This window comes from Gilbertella persicaria (assembly GCF_025201335.1).
Source record: "Gilbertella persicaria strain CBS 190.32 chromosome Unknown B0P05scaffold_53, whole genome shotgun sequence".
NCBI lineage: Eukaryota > Fungi > Mucoromycota > Mucoromycetes > Mucorales > Choanephoraceae > Gilbertella > Gilbertella persicaria.
The window spans coordinates 80,504-95,574 of record NW_026252014.1 but is presented as its reverse complement, the minus strand read 5'-3'; the positions used below and the strand labels follow the sequence as shown (position 1 = coordinate 95,574).

Genomic DNA, 15,071 nt, shown 5'->3' with positions numbered 1-15,071 from the left:
AATGCATTTGTATTACCAGCCATTTTCAGCATTTTTGGTTTTAGTATATTCAATAATCTTATCACCTGTGTTTTCCTCACGCACTTGGATCATATAGACAACACTGGTCTTCTCGATTTCATCCACTAGCAGGAAAGTAATACGCTTTGGGCCTAATCTTTCTACATTTCGACTTTGGATCATTGCACTGACAAGTTGGGTTGTTTTTCCACCTTTGTGCGACTCCATTGCAACATGCATTCTTTTTGTGTTGTAATTTTGTGAAACCTTCATATAAACACTACCAAAGCTGCCCCATTTTGAGCTTGCATTTTGAACATAAAGCTTGCATTTGCATTGCATGACTAGCTTGAATGACTTTGCAATCTCTTCTTCTGTAACAGATTGTGTTTTTTCTAGCATAACTGGTGGAGCATCATGTAATGTGTCATTTGCTGAGTTCATCATGATGTTATTGACCTTGACAGATTCTCGATGCATTTGCTCTAATAGCGCCGTCAATCTGTCAGCCTCGGCTTTAGATGGGCAATGGAAAAGATAGTTTTCTAAATCCGATGTCTGGTTGCCATTCGCAATATGAAGTGACAAACTCAGATCAGTCTCTGTGGTACGAATGATAAAAGTATCCGGGAGAACCCAGGCGTTTAGGTACAATTGTCTTGAGTTTTTCATATGGATGGTGATACATGATCGATTGCTGAAAGTTTGACAGACTTCCAACAAACATTCTTCGTCAACAGCGTACCATGATTCATCTTTCCAATGAAAAACTTGACACTGATCATTGCTGTACAAGACGCTTTTAATAGCATTTGTTTGTGTAAGCATATCGGGCTAATAAAAAAAAATATATATAATTAGAAAACAGAAAACATTTAGAAACCTCGATTATGTGACATACGTTTTTAGGTGGTGAACCTAAATCTTCAGAAGAAGAGGAAGAAGATGGTTGGTGTCGCACAGGAGTCATTGATCCACCAGGACTGGATGCTCTGCTTAGAGAAGGAGTTGAGGCTAAGCTGGATTGACTTGATGTATTTACACTAGTGAAAGATGATGCAGAATGACTATTTCCTCGTTGGGCAAATGGGCTGTGTGGTAAAGGTAAGGTATGATGGTGAGGCAAGGCAGGAGGCTCAGCCATAGAAGAAGCTGAATGACGACGGGTATGATTTGCAGATTGATTTGTTTGTTGACTAAGTGAAACTGCACTCAAGTTTTTAGTAATGCTTTTTATAGGAGGATCAGATGCATCGTTTACAAAGAGTTTACTATTGCTCTTCTGTGGGCGCAATGAAGCACGATTGGAGAGCGCTCCGATAACAGAGCGCATAAATGATGGTTTCTTTGAAGGTGAGGATGGGCGTTCTTTAGATAATGGCATTGGCACCTCCTGTCGAGCAGTGGACATGGATTGATGAGATGATACAGTGCGAATTGTTGGCAACGGGCTATTAGGAGAAGTAGTTCCAGATGAAGGAACAGGAGGATTGCTTAATGAGTGCTTGCGAGTTGGAAGAGATTGTGTACCAGAAACAATGGGTGGTCTTGTTGATGTAGCAGGTATCGTTGTAATTTCTGGAGTAGGTGGTAAAGATTTTTGTTCAATATCCATATCGGTTGAAGAAGAAAGAGGGGAAGAAGGCAAGATTGGTAGATTCTTATGAGATTTAATGTCATCTACAAATTCATTCAGAAAATTAATTTGGTGCACTATTAATAATGGATTTTACCTGTAATTTCTTTGGCATTATCTTCATCTTCTGATTCTTCGTCTGAAGAAACCAAAGGTGATACTTCTCCAGATTGATCAGTATAGAAAGTAAAGATATTGGCTGTCTGAATTATTGGCTTTGGAGAGGTACTCGTCTTGGGTTGTTTACTGGCTGGGTTGATGTCATATTTTGCAACAGTATCGGTAAGAGACATCCAATTTGATAAAGCTGAATTGTCTTTAGTCAAGCTGCTATTTATATCCAAACCAAGCCACATGTTGCGAGTCTCTTTTGAGTTTGCTTTGATAGTAAATATTCTTTGCTTATTTATCCACAGCTGAAATTCATACTCCCCTATGAGTTCACGATCATTTTGTATGGTTCGAATTAAGATGTGTTCTATAGCAATGGGAGTGTACAACAAGCTGTATTTTTTATGGCCATCGATGGTACAAAAAATGAGCTTGTTATCGCTCAAAACAAGTTGTACACGTTTTTCAATTTCTGTACAGCTGAATGTATCACAAAGTAAGGCCTTGGAGAGGGCAGGTAACTGATAGTTTTGGATAGGGCTTCCGCTGATAAAGTCAATTACTTGTGTACAATCAATGTGAGTATGTAATGCAGCCAGATCAAGTTTTGGTAACAATGAGATTTTGTTCATGAGAGTATCTAATGATTGATGAAGATGTAATAAAGTTGATTGATTGATAGCGTTGGTTTTCTATTATAGAAAATAAATTAAAGAAATTAGGCAAAAAGGAGAGTAAAGAAAGAGGAGTGTAACTCACGTTGAGAAGGGATTTGTATGTTTTTATCTGTTGTAAAGGAGCATAGCACAAACTTTCAAGCGTGACACTTTTGCTAGTTTTGTTTGTATCCTAAGAGACAATGAATTAGCCTGGAAAACGCGCATGCATGTATGGCTTACAGTTAAAAATTGTTGAACTGACAATGTACAGATAATATCTTGACGTTGATTCAAATTGCTAATAAAGCACTTGACGTAACTTTCATAAGGCAATTTAATGTCTTTGATCTTTTTTTATGAGTACTAGGAACAGTCTTATAATTCGACTACTTACCCATTGCATAAGAAGATCCTCAAGTTCGATTTGAGAATCATTTATTAAAATTAATTTCTGTAAGAGATGATCGTTAGATAAAAAAAAAAAGCTTGTTTTTTTTAGCTTACTTCATAAAATGGTTTATCAACAGATACAATAGCTTGTATTTGTTTCAGTAAGTCAGTAAAGTCGGTTGCACCCGATTTTTCTTCTACCCAAAGCGGAGACAATTTCTATATTCACTGTTCAGAAAATTACACGCACAAAACTATCTCTTTACCGAATTTAAAATGTCTAATTTATCCAAGTAAATTTGCTCGGCTTTAGTAAATGCGGCAACAAAGTTGGTAATATCAGTCATGGTATGATCTTAAAGGAAAGTAAAGGAATAGTTTTATGTGTTGGAACTAGAGTATACAGCTATTGTCTAAGCATACACTAGTTTATGAAGTTTGTAAAGAAAGTGAAGGAAAAGAGAAAGAGATATCAACAAAAGACAGACAACATTCGACTATTTACAATTGCCCTTGAAAACAATGTTGCGGAGTCGAGGCCAAATTGGCCTTTTCGTACTAGTTTCGCTTGTACATTATTTCATCATTTCATCTTTATTACCTGAACAACCTTGACGTTGTATTACCTTAAACCATTTGTTTTTATTGATCACATTTCGTTGCTATTCTCTCAAATACTGTTTATTGAGAGCTCCTTATAAACTCCTTTTTATGTGTGCTTATATGTAAATTTGCAAAAGAACAACGCCTCCTTTTTGATAAAAAAAAAAATAGAAAGCGGAGTCAATAACCTTTAAATGGAAGCCGAAGCTATTTTCATCTATAGCATCTTCATATGCGGAGATAAGATTGTTTGGCTTATTTTCTTAATTTTCGTTGCAGATCAAACAGCTGCAGTTGCAATTTGAAGATCAACGCATTATGTGTTATATGTTGATCAGAGCAATATAACAATAGTACTTATATAGGCTATTTTCAAAAACATATTTCAAGCTATTTGCCATGGATTTTTCTCAATTCACTTTCTAAAAAAAAAAAAAAATCATCGCTTGGGTAAGGTTGTCTACAATTAATTTGAAATTCTGTGACACTTGATTGTCTTGATAACTTAAAAAAATTTTCCCCAATCAAATACCATTAATAGTATCTCTTTCACGTATACAAATCTCCAACAACAATAACGGAGCCAGCAACTGCAGCTATATGCCAATGTACAATCGTATTCTATCATATGTGAATTAAATGACAATATATTAGTATGCATATGTTGAAGTGCCACGTAGTTCTATGCTTCAGAGTTGAGACACGTGCTTAAGATTTTCTTTTGGTTTATTTATTTATTTATAATCGCATCAGGGCCATCCAGAAATAGTACGCTTTCTAATCCTATAATGAGAATTAACTTCCTAAATACAAAAGCAAATGGTAAATTTCTAACTAAGATTTACGCGATTCAATACAAGCATGCTTAGAAACAAAAGAAAAACATTAATATACCGAAGGCATAGCTTTGAATTTAACAGTTATACTCATCTGTTTCAATCAACAATTTACCTCTTTTTTTGAACATACAATTATCGGATTTATCCAACAATAAAAATATATCTGGCATCAAAGTGAAAACTGATTTAATACGCCGTAATTACTAACAGGAAGTCTTCAATTGTAACATAAATGTAAAGTGTAAAGAATGTGTTTATTATTTCGTAATTCATAAAGTTGGTATATTGCCTATAAATAAAAACAAAAGGTGCTCTTTCGGATAGCAGCTTCAAGAAGTACAGAATCTATAAGATTTAAAGAATGCAAACTTTATATAGATGGCACAACAAAAAATAAACGATCGCCCAAGAATTTAAGGTGTGGAATTTCAATTTGACAATGGCAGGATTTATGCATTATTGTCAATAATCCGTCAAGAAATAATACTGTTGTTTCTCAAGTGGTACTTGTATAATTTCCTTTTTCTTTCTCTTTAAGAGATGCTAATATTGAACTTGTATAAAGACTGAAACGTTGATTCATCACACATTTAAAATTTGAATTTCCTATATTTTAAATGCATAACAGAACCTTAAGTCAAATCTTATTTTTTAGCTGTGTAGCAGAATAGCTAGCAAAGATACACTTTTTTATTCTTGGTGTAAAACACAAGTTCCCTGAAACATGGGTGGAATGCTACTGTTTATTCTACAAAGTCAAGAAAAAAAAACAGTATATAAATCAGGTCTTTTATTCGACTCGATTGTTCTATCTCATACCTAATTCACTTTTTTTCTTCAACCCTTTTACGAGGTTTATAATCTAAAACAACCACATTATTTATCACGCATTAAAGGATATCTCATTCAAAGAAAGAAAGATGGCCAAGTATATGATTACCGCAGCTTTGCTTGCAAGCATGGCTACAATGACTTTTGCTCAAGACGCCGAACAAGGAGGATACACTTGTGACTACCCTGGTACCGATGGTTACTACTTTGCCAAGGATTTGACCTTCTGGGATATGGCTAATGGCTCTTGTGGTAGTGATGGTATTCTCGCTAGCATTACGAACCGTAACTTCTACATTGCTACCGAGCTGGTTAGAAACTGTATTGGTGAAGATTCTGCTGCCTGGATTGGGTAAGTCAGACAGTACAAACTTGACATCCTTCTAACTTTATTGATAGTACTTGGGATTACACTGCTACTGATCCTCAAGTTCGTAGCTGTCTCACTCTTTATGTTGGTACTGAAGGCAATGGCGGTGGCATTAATGTTGACTGTCGTTCCAGAAGATATGCTCTCTGTAGAAGAAAGCCCGAAAGAAGCAACGGTCCTGACTTCCCCACTAGTCTCCCTCCACCAAAAAATACCCCTGATGCCACAACTAATCCTGGTGTTGTAACTAGTCCTGACGGAAACACTGCTGCCACACAAATTGTTACCTCAACTGTAACTGTTACCGGTATCCCTACTGCTACTGAAACTGTCACCGTCAATGGCAATGCTATTTCTACTACCGTTTCCACCACTGAAACTGATACCACCACCACTACCACTACCACCACTTCTGTTAGTGTCTCAGTTTCCCCCACCACTACCACCACTACTGAAGTCTCTCCCACCACTACCACTACCACTGCAGTCTCTCCCACCACCACCACCACTGCAGTCTCTCCTACTACTACTACTACTACCACCACCACCACCACTACTGCTGCAGCTATTCCTCCTGTCACTGCAACCGTCATTACTACTCCTGCTGTCACTATTCCTAGTGGCGTTTCTAGTGCTATCGGTGGTATCGACAGTGCCATTGGTGGTATTACCAATATCGCCTCTTCCATCCCTGGTATCATTGGTGATGTTAGCAGTATCGTTGGTGGTGTCACTGATGTTGCAGGTAATATCCCTATTATCGGTGGCATTGTTTCTGATATCCTCGGTGGCGCTGCTGTTGATACTGCCGCTTCTCTTACTAGTGTTATCGGCGGCGCTTCCGATGCTGCCAGCAATGTTGCTTCCCTTGGTTCATCTGCTATTTCAGTTGCCAGTAACGTTGGTACCGTTGCCAACAATATTTTCTCTGCCACATCCCTTGTTTCAAACGTTGTCAGTGATGCTGGAGGTCTCATTAGCTCTATTGCTAACATCGGCAACTTGTTTGGTGGTCTCTTCCTTGATGTTGGTATTGGTGCAAATGTCGAAATCACTGTCACTGCTGTTCCTACCGAAGTTTCTCTTCTTCTTAGCAGCGTTGCTAGCATTGCCCAAAAAATTGGCGCTATTCCTTCTGTTATCCCTAGCCTCATTAGTGGTGCTGATGGTCTTATCAGTGGTGTTTCCAACTTCCAAGCTGCTGTTCCTTCTCTTGGTAGTGAAGTTGCCTCATTCGTCAGCCAAGTTGCCCTTCTTCCTTCCGTTGACCCCTCTCTTATTTCTCAAGTTGCCAGCCTTGCTTCTGGTGTCGCTATCCTTGAAGACCAAATTCCTCTCTTTGTCAGCAACGTTGGTAGTGTTGTTCTCGGCGTTGTTAACTTCCCCTCTGTTCTCCCCAGTCTTATTAGCAACATTGAAGCTCTTAACAGCCAATTCCCTGATCTCCCTACCGATGTCGCCAGCCTTGTCAACAACCTTCAAAGCGCCGCTGATGAAATCAGTGCTATCCCCACTGCTCTTCCCTCCCTTATTGGCGGTGTTGGTAGCCTTGTCAGCAGCTTGGTCAGCATTCCCCCAGTCATCCCTACTCTTGTCGGTGGTATCAGCAGCATCATTGGTGGTTTGACCAGTGTTCCTCTTCCTATCTCTAGTATCCTCGGTGATGCCAACAGTCTTGTTAGCCAAATTCTTGATGTCCCTTCTGCCATTCCTTCTCTTGTTGGTGGTGTTGAAAGTCTCCTTAGTGGTGTTGTCAATGTTCCCACTGCCGTCGTTTCTGATGTTGTCAGCGTTGTTGGCGATGTTGGTAGTCTTCTTACTCAAATCATCAATGTCCCCAGTGATCTCCCTAGTCTTATCGGTAATGTTGGAAGTGCTATCGGTGACCTTGTCAATATTCCTTCTCTTGGTGTTGTTAGCGAAATTGCCGATGTTCCCTCCGCTCTCGTCAGTGGTATCAGTGGCCTTCTTGAAGGTGTTGTTAGTGAAGTCATCCAAATTCCTCCCACTCTTGGCAACGATATCAGCAATGTTCTCACTGCTGTCACTGGTGGTGTTGGTGGTGTTCTTGGTGCTGTCACTGGTCTCCTCGGTGGTCTCCTCGGTGGTGTCAACCCCACTCCAGTTACCTCTGCTGTTGCTTCTGCCACTAGTGCTGCTGGTGGTCTCCTCGGTGGCCTTCTCGGTGGTCTCTAAACGACTTCACCCTTCTTTTAAATCAAAACTATTATTTTCTTTCTCTTACTTTTTTTTCCCTTTCAAGTTAATTTATACCAAAACTTAATTTAAATAAATAATAGTTCAAAAATATACAAAGCTGTCTTGTTCATCATAAAGCGTTTAGCAGGTTTAACAGAAGCAAAATGTACAATATCCAGTTGAGATAAAATGTCGTTTTTTTCCCAAAAAGAATAGGATATGTATTTATACAATCTTTTTTATTCAATTCAAACCAATGGTTCATAACCTAGTTTTCATAGAACAAAGAGTGGATGGAGTGAGAACGAGCAACAGTCTTGACACCACGGGGAACCACAAAGCGATTTCCTTTTCAGCGTTTTCAACAGAGTCAGAACCGTGACAGATGTTACGACCAACTTCAATACAGAAGTCACCACGGATGGTACCAGGCGCAGAAGCCAAGGGGTTAGTTTCACCGAGCATACGACGACCAGTCTTGACGGCATCCTTACCAGTCCAGACCATACCGACAACAGGACCAGAGGTCATGTATTCGATCAAAGAGGGGAAGAAAGGCTTGCCCTTCAAATCACAATACTAATATCCCAATTAAAATTAGCTTTTGAATTACATAATGTTCTTTCTTACGTGTTGTTCAAGAAGTTCAGCAGTAGGGTGGATCAATTCAAGAGCAGTGAGTTGGTAACCCTTATTTTCGAAACGCTTGATAATTTCACCAACGATACCGCGTTCAACGCCATCGGGCTTAACCATGATATAAGTACGTTCCATCTTGAATAAAATTTATTTGTTTGAAAGAGAAAAAACAACAAAAAAATTTTTTTTTCTTTTTAAAAAATTTTCCCTTCAGAGTCAAACTCTGTGTAACTTGCAACAAGAATGTGATTGTCTTTTTTTGACTTTAGCCAAAGACAAGAATTATTCTAGAAACGTAGTGCTATCATTCAAAACAAATTAAGCTTTTTCGGCATTTATATTCAATGTTGTAGAGCAGCTTTATTATTTGATTTCGAAGTATACGCAACTCGACTTTGATTGTTGGAGAAAAATAAAGCGGGGGCTCAATCAAAAAGAATAAAGTGCTTTCTTGTTTGTAAGGCGAAGAAAAAAAGAGCATCACTTAATGCTGTTCAAACGAAAGAAAAAAAATTTAAGCGTGTTCCTGAATAGCAATATAAATCTGATCAATGTTCGTATCAAACCTTAAGTAGAGTTTCCCACGATAAGAACTATTCTATTTAGATACACAATTTTACACAATCAGGACAAAACACGCATGGCCATTTCAAAGCTACAGAAAACAAAGTGAATAAAGAGCAATCTTCACATCAAGTTCTTACCCCATAAAAGTAACCGCATTAACAGGTGCAGCACGAAGCAAACAAGGCCCAATACCTCTAAAGAAACCACCAGCACCTTCTCTAGCAAAAGTCTTACGAGCACAGTCTAGTGCAGAAGAATATTGCTTTGTTTCAGGAGTGAAGCCATCTGTTTGTAATTTAGACTTGATCGCATCCATAGGATAGATTGTGAGCCACATGGCATAACCAGCAGCAGCACCAAACGCACATACTTTCCATGTAGGCAATTCAGAACGTTTTTCCAAGTTGTTCTTTTTCATAGCTTCTTGCACAAGGTATTCATAAGCTAAAAAATAAGCACCATAGCCTTGGAATTCACGAGCCATAGTAATGCCTTGACCTTTGTAGATACCAGCAATACCATATGAACGATAGATTTGACGAATGCAATCAATAGGTCCATTGAAACCAGTACCAGTTTGGACCTGAAGTCGAGTACGAATATGCTCTACAGGACCAGACACAAACGAATTGGCCACACCACTTGCTGCACCTGCCAAGTAAAGTTGACTGTTACTAAGAAATTCGCCTGGCTTATTGACGCTGTTGAAATGACGTTTCATTGCTTCAAGAACAACAAACTGAATAGATACACAAGCACCAATACCTACCAAAGGGGTCATTGTGCCCTTAAATCCACATGTGTTATTTCGCTCATTCCAAAAAATAATAATAATATACTGTACCTTGTAAAACCCAGCAACACCTTCTTTAGCACGCGTCTTTTGTACGCAATCCATCATACTTGCATATAAAGGATTGGTGGTAGATTGTGTTTGTAGACGCTATTGTTTGATTTAGTTTCCCCTGATTTAAAATCTGGCATTCAAATTTTTTTTTTACTCACGACTTTCACCGTGTCAAATGGCTATGAAAAAAAAAATAGATGTAAGATTCATAGATGTATTTTCAGCACATCATTACCTGACCAACAAGTACTTGAGCAATGCCACCTACTGTACCGCTAATGCAATCCTTAACGGCTTGAGACATGCTTTATAAATGAGTTTTAATATCATGATCCATTCGAGTTAGCTCTTACCCAGGCTGGATTTCAGTAATATCAATGGTCTCTGCTGCTAAGGACGACATAGTATATAGAAAATACAAACAAAAAAGAAAGAAAGAAAGAGATAAAGAAACGAAGGAAAACAAATATATATATATATATATATAATGATAAGAAACAAATATGTCGTTCTAGGTGGGAAAAAGGAGTCACAATCTTATGCTTTGTATGGTGTAGTTCTGAGACATATAAAAGCTGATAGATAATTTAGCAACTAAAGTATTTATTAGACAAGAATACCTTCTAATGTATCTTTAAAGATCATTATCGACAATATTCTAGAAGAAAAAGTGGTCATTTCTAGGGGGAAATCATAAAAGAAATAGAACTTCTGACAGTGCTTGATACGCGAACTGCGTTTCTAACATGTTTATTGAATTTGGCCAAAATGACCAAAAATCAAAAAATTTCGAAGGAGTTTTTACCTTTGTCCTTCATTTAAAACCCTAATATCTCGCTTTTATTCGACTTTACGACTTGAATAATGAAGATATCAGCATGTTTAAGCACTCAAAATAACCGCTTTTACATATATATTATACATGTGCTTTTAGCAAAAACTTCAGCAAAAAACGAATGATATGGCAAGAAAACTCATAAAACCTATTATAGGCCTTCCCTCAACATTTTGCTACCAAAGTAGCTATATGACTCTCTCCAAATGTCTCTTACAATAATGCCAAACACAAGTTTAAATCCATGCAGATCTATCAAAAGCATAGTGTAGTACAACTATTTTTTTTTCTTTTTTTTTTCTACTTCTTTTCTTTTAATGCCTTGTATTCAACCCACACGTAAAAGAACTTTGGCAAACATAAACCAAGACAGAGTACAATCAAGCTTTCATTTCCATGAACAAAAACGTGTCTTTGCGATCACACCTGATCCTTCACCTACCACCATTACTTTAGCCCAAGATTTTTTAAGACTTGTCAATACGACACTTCAGGCAAGCTACAGAAAAAAAAAGCTAGCACCCGTCGTAACATGATGCCACAGGAAGATACGGACCGTCTTGTTCAATGCATTAAACAATTGTACAATAATATATCGTTTTCTTCAAGACAATTTATCGATTATATTATCAAACATCATGCAGGCCATTTGCCTAAATTACTTTCTGTTTATTATAGCCTGTCTACACAATTAGATGTACTTGCATTAAGACTCGAACCTCTAATTTCTCAAATACCTCGACTTGACCAAGTCTTGTGTGAATTGATCTCGTTTGAAGAAAGACATGTTATTCAAGGTAATATATATATATGTGTGTGTGTGTTGTATATCTTATGAAATAGCTTATATTCGTGCACTTGATACCAAGACATTGGACGATTATTTTTATCATGATGGAAAGCAGCTTGTTGACTGGAGGCAAGTGTCAATACGAAACACATCAATATAGTTAATCTATGCTATAGTGGTGTTATGAAATCAGAACATACCCAAAGACTATGGTATATACTTGAATATTATCATGTTATCATGGACTCAAATCAATTGAAATCTATCTTGATACAACTCATGCAATTGAACCCAACCCAAGACAGTCTTTATCAACAATTACGAAAAGTCAAGGAAACGTTATTTATGCCACAATCCAAACTCTCGAGTAAACAATACGATGCTTTACTTGCTAAATTACCTGTATTTCATTTGATGTCGACCTGGTTTTTTGAATTTAATCCTCAATCCACGACACATATGTCAGATTTTGTTTCGCATCTCTTTTCTTTACATGCCATGGTAAGCATGTTATGGGCAAACATAAGATGATTCATGTCATGGCTTTAGGAAAACCAGTTCGACATCTCACTCATACTCTACATGTATCATGCAGCATGCAAGCAGCTAGTGGCAGATAGACAAGTGGAAGTGAGAGTGTCTTATATTATAGAGACATTGAATGAAGCAGCATGGAGATCATTAGAAAAAGACGATACAGATGAATTAGCTATGTTTCTTCAGTTGGCTCAAGTAGCTCTAGAACACATGCACCCCTTTATTGGCTATACCTATGCTAGCTGGTTTGATGTAAGTAATTTGAATAACATTAAAGACTCATGATTGTATAGACACTCTTTGTGCATCAACGTATACGAACCCTTAATAAGCGTATGGGCACTTTATTCATCAACATGCTGCATCAAATGATGTCTTTCGAAATACCGAGTGTCCTTCAGATCCATGGAAAAGCATTGTTGAACTGTACTACTTTACCCAATGCATCTTTGTTTGTGTCTGCTGTTCGAAAAAGACTATTAGAACTTGGTGTAACGTACACAACAAAAAAGAAGCTTACTCATGATTTATATAGGTAGATCATACATTGAAAGCCTGGCCCACATCACTTAAATTACCCGTGCCAGCTGATAATCACCATGCTGTAGATACAATTGAAGTAGGCGATGTATTAACAAAATTCATTGAAAAAGACGGTGCGATACCTGCCAAATTGATTCAAGCAACCGTGTTTCATAAATCATGGTTTCACACTACCTTCTTGCCTGAATTATTTGATTGGCAAGGTCCTCATATGAAAGCAAAAGATCAGTTGATTCTGACCTTAAGAAAAAAGCATAAAATACCTGATGCTATCTACAAGACATGGATTCAAAAATAGTTTATTATTATAAATAGTTTTAATTAAATGCTCTTCCGTTAGATAAAGTAGCGTACATGGCATCGATCTGAGACTGGAATGTCTTTTTAGCCGTTTCACGCTTCAATTTGAAAGTAGGTGTCAATAGATCATTGTCAATGTTGAATTCCTTGGGTGTCAAATAAACAGCTCTGATCTGTTCAAAGCCCTTAAGATCGTTTTGTTTACCAAAGGCTGTCAATGTCTTGAGATATTCTTTCTTGACTTGGTCGTCTTCGTAAGGATTGCTGACACTACTGAATTGTTCTTGTGTCCAAGCCTTGAAGGATTCCTTGTCAGGTACAATCACACCTACCAAAGAGGCTTGCATGGAATCACCATAAACGTAAGCTTGAGCCACCAACTCATGCTTTTGATAAACACCTTCAATCTTTTCAGGAGCAATGTATTCACCCTACATCTTATGTGTGAGTCTATTTTTCGTTTGTGCTATATGTTGTTTTCTCTCTCTCTCTCTTTTTTTACCTGAGATAACTTGAAAATGTTCTTTAAACGATCAATAATGACTAGACGATTGGCAGCATCAAACATACCAATATCACCTGTATGTAACCAACCGTCTTGATCAATAGTTTCTGCTGTCTTTTCAGGCGACTTGTAGTATTCACGCATCACAGCATGACCACGAATACAGATCTCACCGCGAGGATGAGGTTTGTCTGTGGATAGATAATCCATATCAGGCACATCGACCAACTTGATTTCAGAACAAGGGAAAGGTGCACCTACTACACCTGATGTATTATCATCGGTAATGGTCTACCACACACCCATCAGAATACACATCCATATACAAAGTACTTACCAAACAACCAGCACAGAAGTTTTCTGTTTGTCCATATCCTTCATAGACTTTAGCAGAGAAACAGATACGCATAAAATCAATGACATCAGGAGACACAGGAGCAGAACCACTCAGAATAAATCGAAGACGACCACCGAGTTTTTGTCGGATCTACAAAGTGTGAGGCCAAAACTATTTAACCGAGTTACTTACTGTCGCAAACACCACACGATCCCAAAGCCAGTGATGAACCGTCTTGTTCAATTGGGCCTTTTTAGCATTGAAAGCTGTTTGGAAAAGATAGGCAGAAATACCGCCTTTAGCCTTGACACCTGCAAGAACTTTATCATAAATACGGTTGAAAAGACGAGGAACGGAGCAGAAAACAGTAGGTTTTAATTCAGCAATGTCGTCCAATAATTTCAATGTGTCACCCTATATAGACATGTATGTAAGCGCAATTAATGGTTACTGAAGAGCTTACCTGATAATAACCGAGAGCAGCACCCTTAAGGATGTGAATACCTTGAGCAGCACGTTCGAATACGTGAGCAAGAGGAAGGTAGGAAATATAGATATCATCAGGTGTAATCAAAGCAAATGTGCCTTTATCACCTACAGCAGAAATAGCAGAGATAGCAGCCACACTAGCAGCTTGTGTCAACACAACACCTTTAGGTACACCTGTAGTACCACTAAATCAAATCTTAGTATATAGGTGGTACATTCTACTTATGTCTTTACCTAGTATAACAGATAGTGGCAATATCTTGAGGTGTAGGTAATTCTGTTTCTTCTTTGATAGGAGCACCTAATGCTTCTACTTCCTTAAATGTGTAGACTTGAATACCAGCAGCTTCAGCAGCTTGTTTCTTGTCAGTATCGATTGTATCGTTCATGACAATGGCTGTTTTAATAGAAGCAAGCTGGGATTTAAGCTTGATGATGTTATCCAACTTGTCGGCGCTCAAAACAATGTATTCCATGTCTGTTTGGTTTACAATGTATTCCATGGCTTCGGCACCCAAGGTATCATAGAGCGCGACAATAGTGAATGCTTGTCGATAACAAGCTAATTCTGTCATTGTCTATTTTGGAATAAGTCACGAATGTCTTAAAAATGCACTTACCCATTCAGGTCGGTTTACAGAATAGACACCCACGGCTTTTTGTCTACCCAAACCAAGTTGAATCAAACCTTTACCGTAGTTTTCAATACGTTCACGGACTTCAGTATGTGTTTGCCAAACGTATTCTTTAGCAACTCCATTTTCCATACGACGAGTGCCCATAAAAGGTCTGTCTGTCATGCTTTGTTAACTCAAAACTCGAATTTGGTTGCTCTTCTACTTACTTCCACCCAGCTTGTTACCATGAAGATACATATCCCAGCAGGTAAACACATTTTCAGGATGATCAATCAACTTGTCGGCAAACTTAAAGTGACGGTAAGGTACAGATTCACCTTCTTTTTTGACTGCACCAGGCACTGGTACAGCATAAGGAGGTTGAAAAGCAGGAGGCATGATAGTATAAATAGAGAAAAAAGAAAAG

General features: G+C 38.0%; 6 protein-coding genes across 6 annotated transcripts; 2 read left to right on the top strand and 4 right to left on the bottom strand.

Annotated features, from left to right (window-relative positions):
• Positions 1-12: 12 nt before the first annotated feature.
• Positions 13-3,143, bottom strand: B0P05DRAFT_575018 (uncharacterized protein; the record flags this gene model as incomplete). The annotated part of the gene is made up of 8 exons (XM_051581617.1): positions 13-834; positions 902-1,680; positions 1,734-2,439; positions 2,507-2,596; positions 2,647-2,754; positions 2,801-2,857; positions 2,911-3,015; positions 3,063-3,143. 8 exons carry the CDS (start codon positions 3,141-3,143, stop codon positions 13-15), a joined length of 2,748 nt encoding a protein of 915 aa, XP_051430787.1.
• Positions 3,144-5,063: 1,920 nt separating this feature from the next.
• B0P05DRAFT_559154 (uncharacterized protein) lies at positions 5,064-7,749 on the top strand. The gene is made up of 2 exons (XM_051580225.1): positions 5,064-5,421; positions 5,469-7,749. Exons 1-2 carry the CDS (start codon positions 5,159-5,161, stop codon positions 7,633-7,635), a joined length of 2,430 nt encoding a protein of 809 aa, XP_051430786.1. The 5' UTR covers positions 5,064-5,158; the 3' UTR covers positions 7,636-7,749.
• Positions 7,750-7,906: 157 nt separating this feature from the next.
• On the bottom strand, positions 7,907-8,478 carry B0P05DRAFT_640938 (nucleoside diphosphate kinase; the record flags this gene model as incomplete). Its single annotated transcript, XM_051583757.1, has 3 exons — positions 8,269-8,478; positions 8,031-8,217; positions 7,907-7,986 (listed from the first exon to the last, which is right to left on the bottom strand). Exons 1-3 carry the CDS (start codon positions 8,410-8,412, stop codon positions 7,907-7,909), a joined length of 411 nt encoding a protein of 136 aa, XP_051430785.1. The 5' UTR covers positions 8,413-8,478.
• Positions 8,459-10,201, bottom strand: B0P05DRAFT_559148 (mitochondrial carrier domain-containing protein). The gene is made up of 6 exons (XM_051580224.1): positions 10,045-10,201; positions 9,927-9,996; positions 9,850-9,870; positions 9,689-9,787; positions 8,982-9,631; positions 8,459-8,932 (listed from the first exon to the last, which is right to left on the bottom strand). The coding sequence occupies exons 1-6, from the start codon at positions 10,092-10,094 to the stop codon at positions 8,902-8,904; spliced, it is 921 nt and encodes a 306-aa protein (XP_051430784.1). The 5' UTR covers positions 10,095-10,201; the 3' UTR covers positions 8,459-8,901.
• A 642-nt stretch (positions 10,202-10,843) lies between these two features.
• Positions 10,844-12,654, top strand: B0P05DRAFT_591099 (uncharacterized protein; the record flags this gene model as incomplete). Its single annotated transcript, XM_051582871.1, has 8 exons — positions 10,844-11,002; positions 11,071-11,323; positions 11,370-11,451; positions 11,493-11,817; positions 11,866-12,105; positions 12,147-12,344; positions 12,389-12,558; positions 12,600-12,654. 8 exons carry the CDS (start codon positions 10,844-10,846, stop codon positions 12,652-12,654), a joined length of 1,482 nt encoding a protein of 493 aa, XP_051430783.1.
• Positions 12,655-12,685: 31 nt separating this feature from the next.
• Positions 12,686-15,054, bottom strand: B0P05DRAFT_517282 (uncharacterized protein). The gene is made up of 8 exons (XM_051575709.1): positions 14,872-15,054; positions 14,648-14,820; positions 14,262-14,605; positions 14,002-14,212; positions 13,731-13,952; positions 13,539-13,688; positions 13,199-13,492; positions 12,686-13,127 (listed from the first exon to the last, which is right to left on the bottom strand). Exons 1-8 carry the CDS (start codon positions 15,041-15,043, stop codon positions 12,714-12,716), a joined length of 1,980 nt encoding a protein of 659 aa, XP_051430782.1. The 5' UTR covers positions 15,044-15,054; the 3' UTR covers positions 12,686-12,713.
• Between the last annotated feature and the right edge of the window lie 17 nt (positions 15,055-15,071).

Excerpts from the sequence above, each read along its gene's own strand:
- B0P05DRAFT_517282 (XM_051575709.1), bottom strand. The coding sequence starts at position 15,043 with ATGCCTCCTGCTTTTCAACCTCCTTATGCTGTACCAGTGCCTGGTGCA. Across the intron at positions 14,213-14,261 it reads GCCACTATCTGTTATACTAG|TGGTACTACAGGTGTACCTA; the intron begins GTAAAGACATAA and ends GATTTGATTTAG. Across the intron at positions 13,689-13,730 it reads ATCGTGTGGTGTTTGCGACA|ATCCGACAAAAACTCGGTGG; the intron begins GTAAGTAACTCG and ends CACACTTTGTAG.
- B0P05DRAFT_559154 (XM_051580225.1), top strand. The coding sequence starts at position 5,159 with ATGGCCAAGTATATGATTACCGCAGCTTTGCTTGCAAGCATGGCTACA. Across the intron at positions 5,422-5,468 it reads GATTCTGCTGCCTGGATTGG|TACTTGGGATTACACTGCTA; the intron begins GTAAGTCAGACA and ends CTTTATTGATAG.
- B0P05DRAFT_559148 (XM_051580224.1), bottom strand. The coding sequence starts at position 10,094 with ATGTCGTCCTTAGCAGCAGAGACCATTGATATTACTGAAATCCAGCCT. Across the intron at positions 9,997-10,044 it reads ATTACTGAAATCCAGCCTGG|CATGTCTCAAGCCGTTAAGG; the intron begins GTAAGAGCTAAC and ends TCATTTATAAAG. Across the intron at positions 9,871-9,926 it reads CTCAAGTACTTGTTGGTCAG|CCATTTGACACGGTGAAAGT; the intron begins GTAATGATGTGC and ends TTTTTTTCATAG.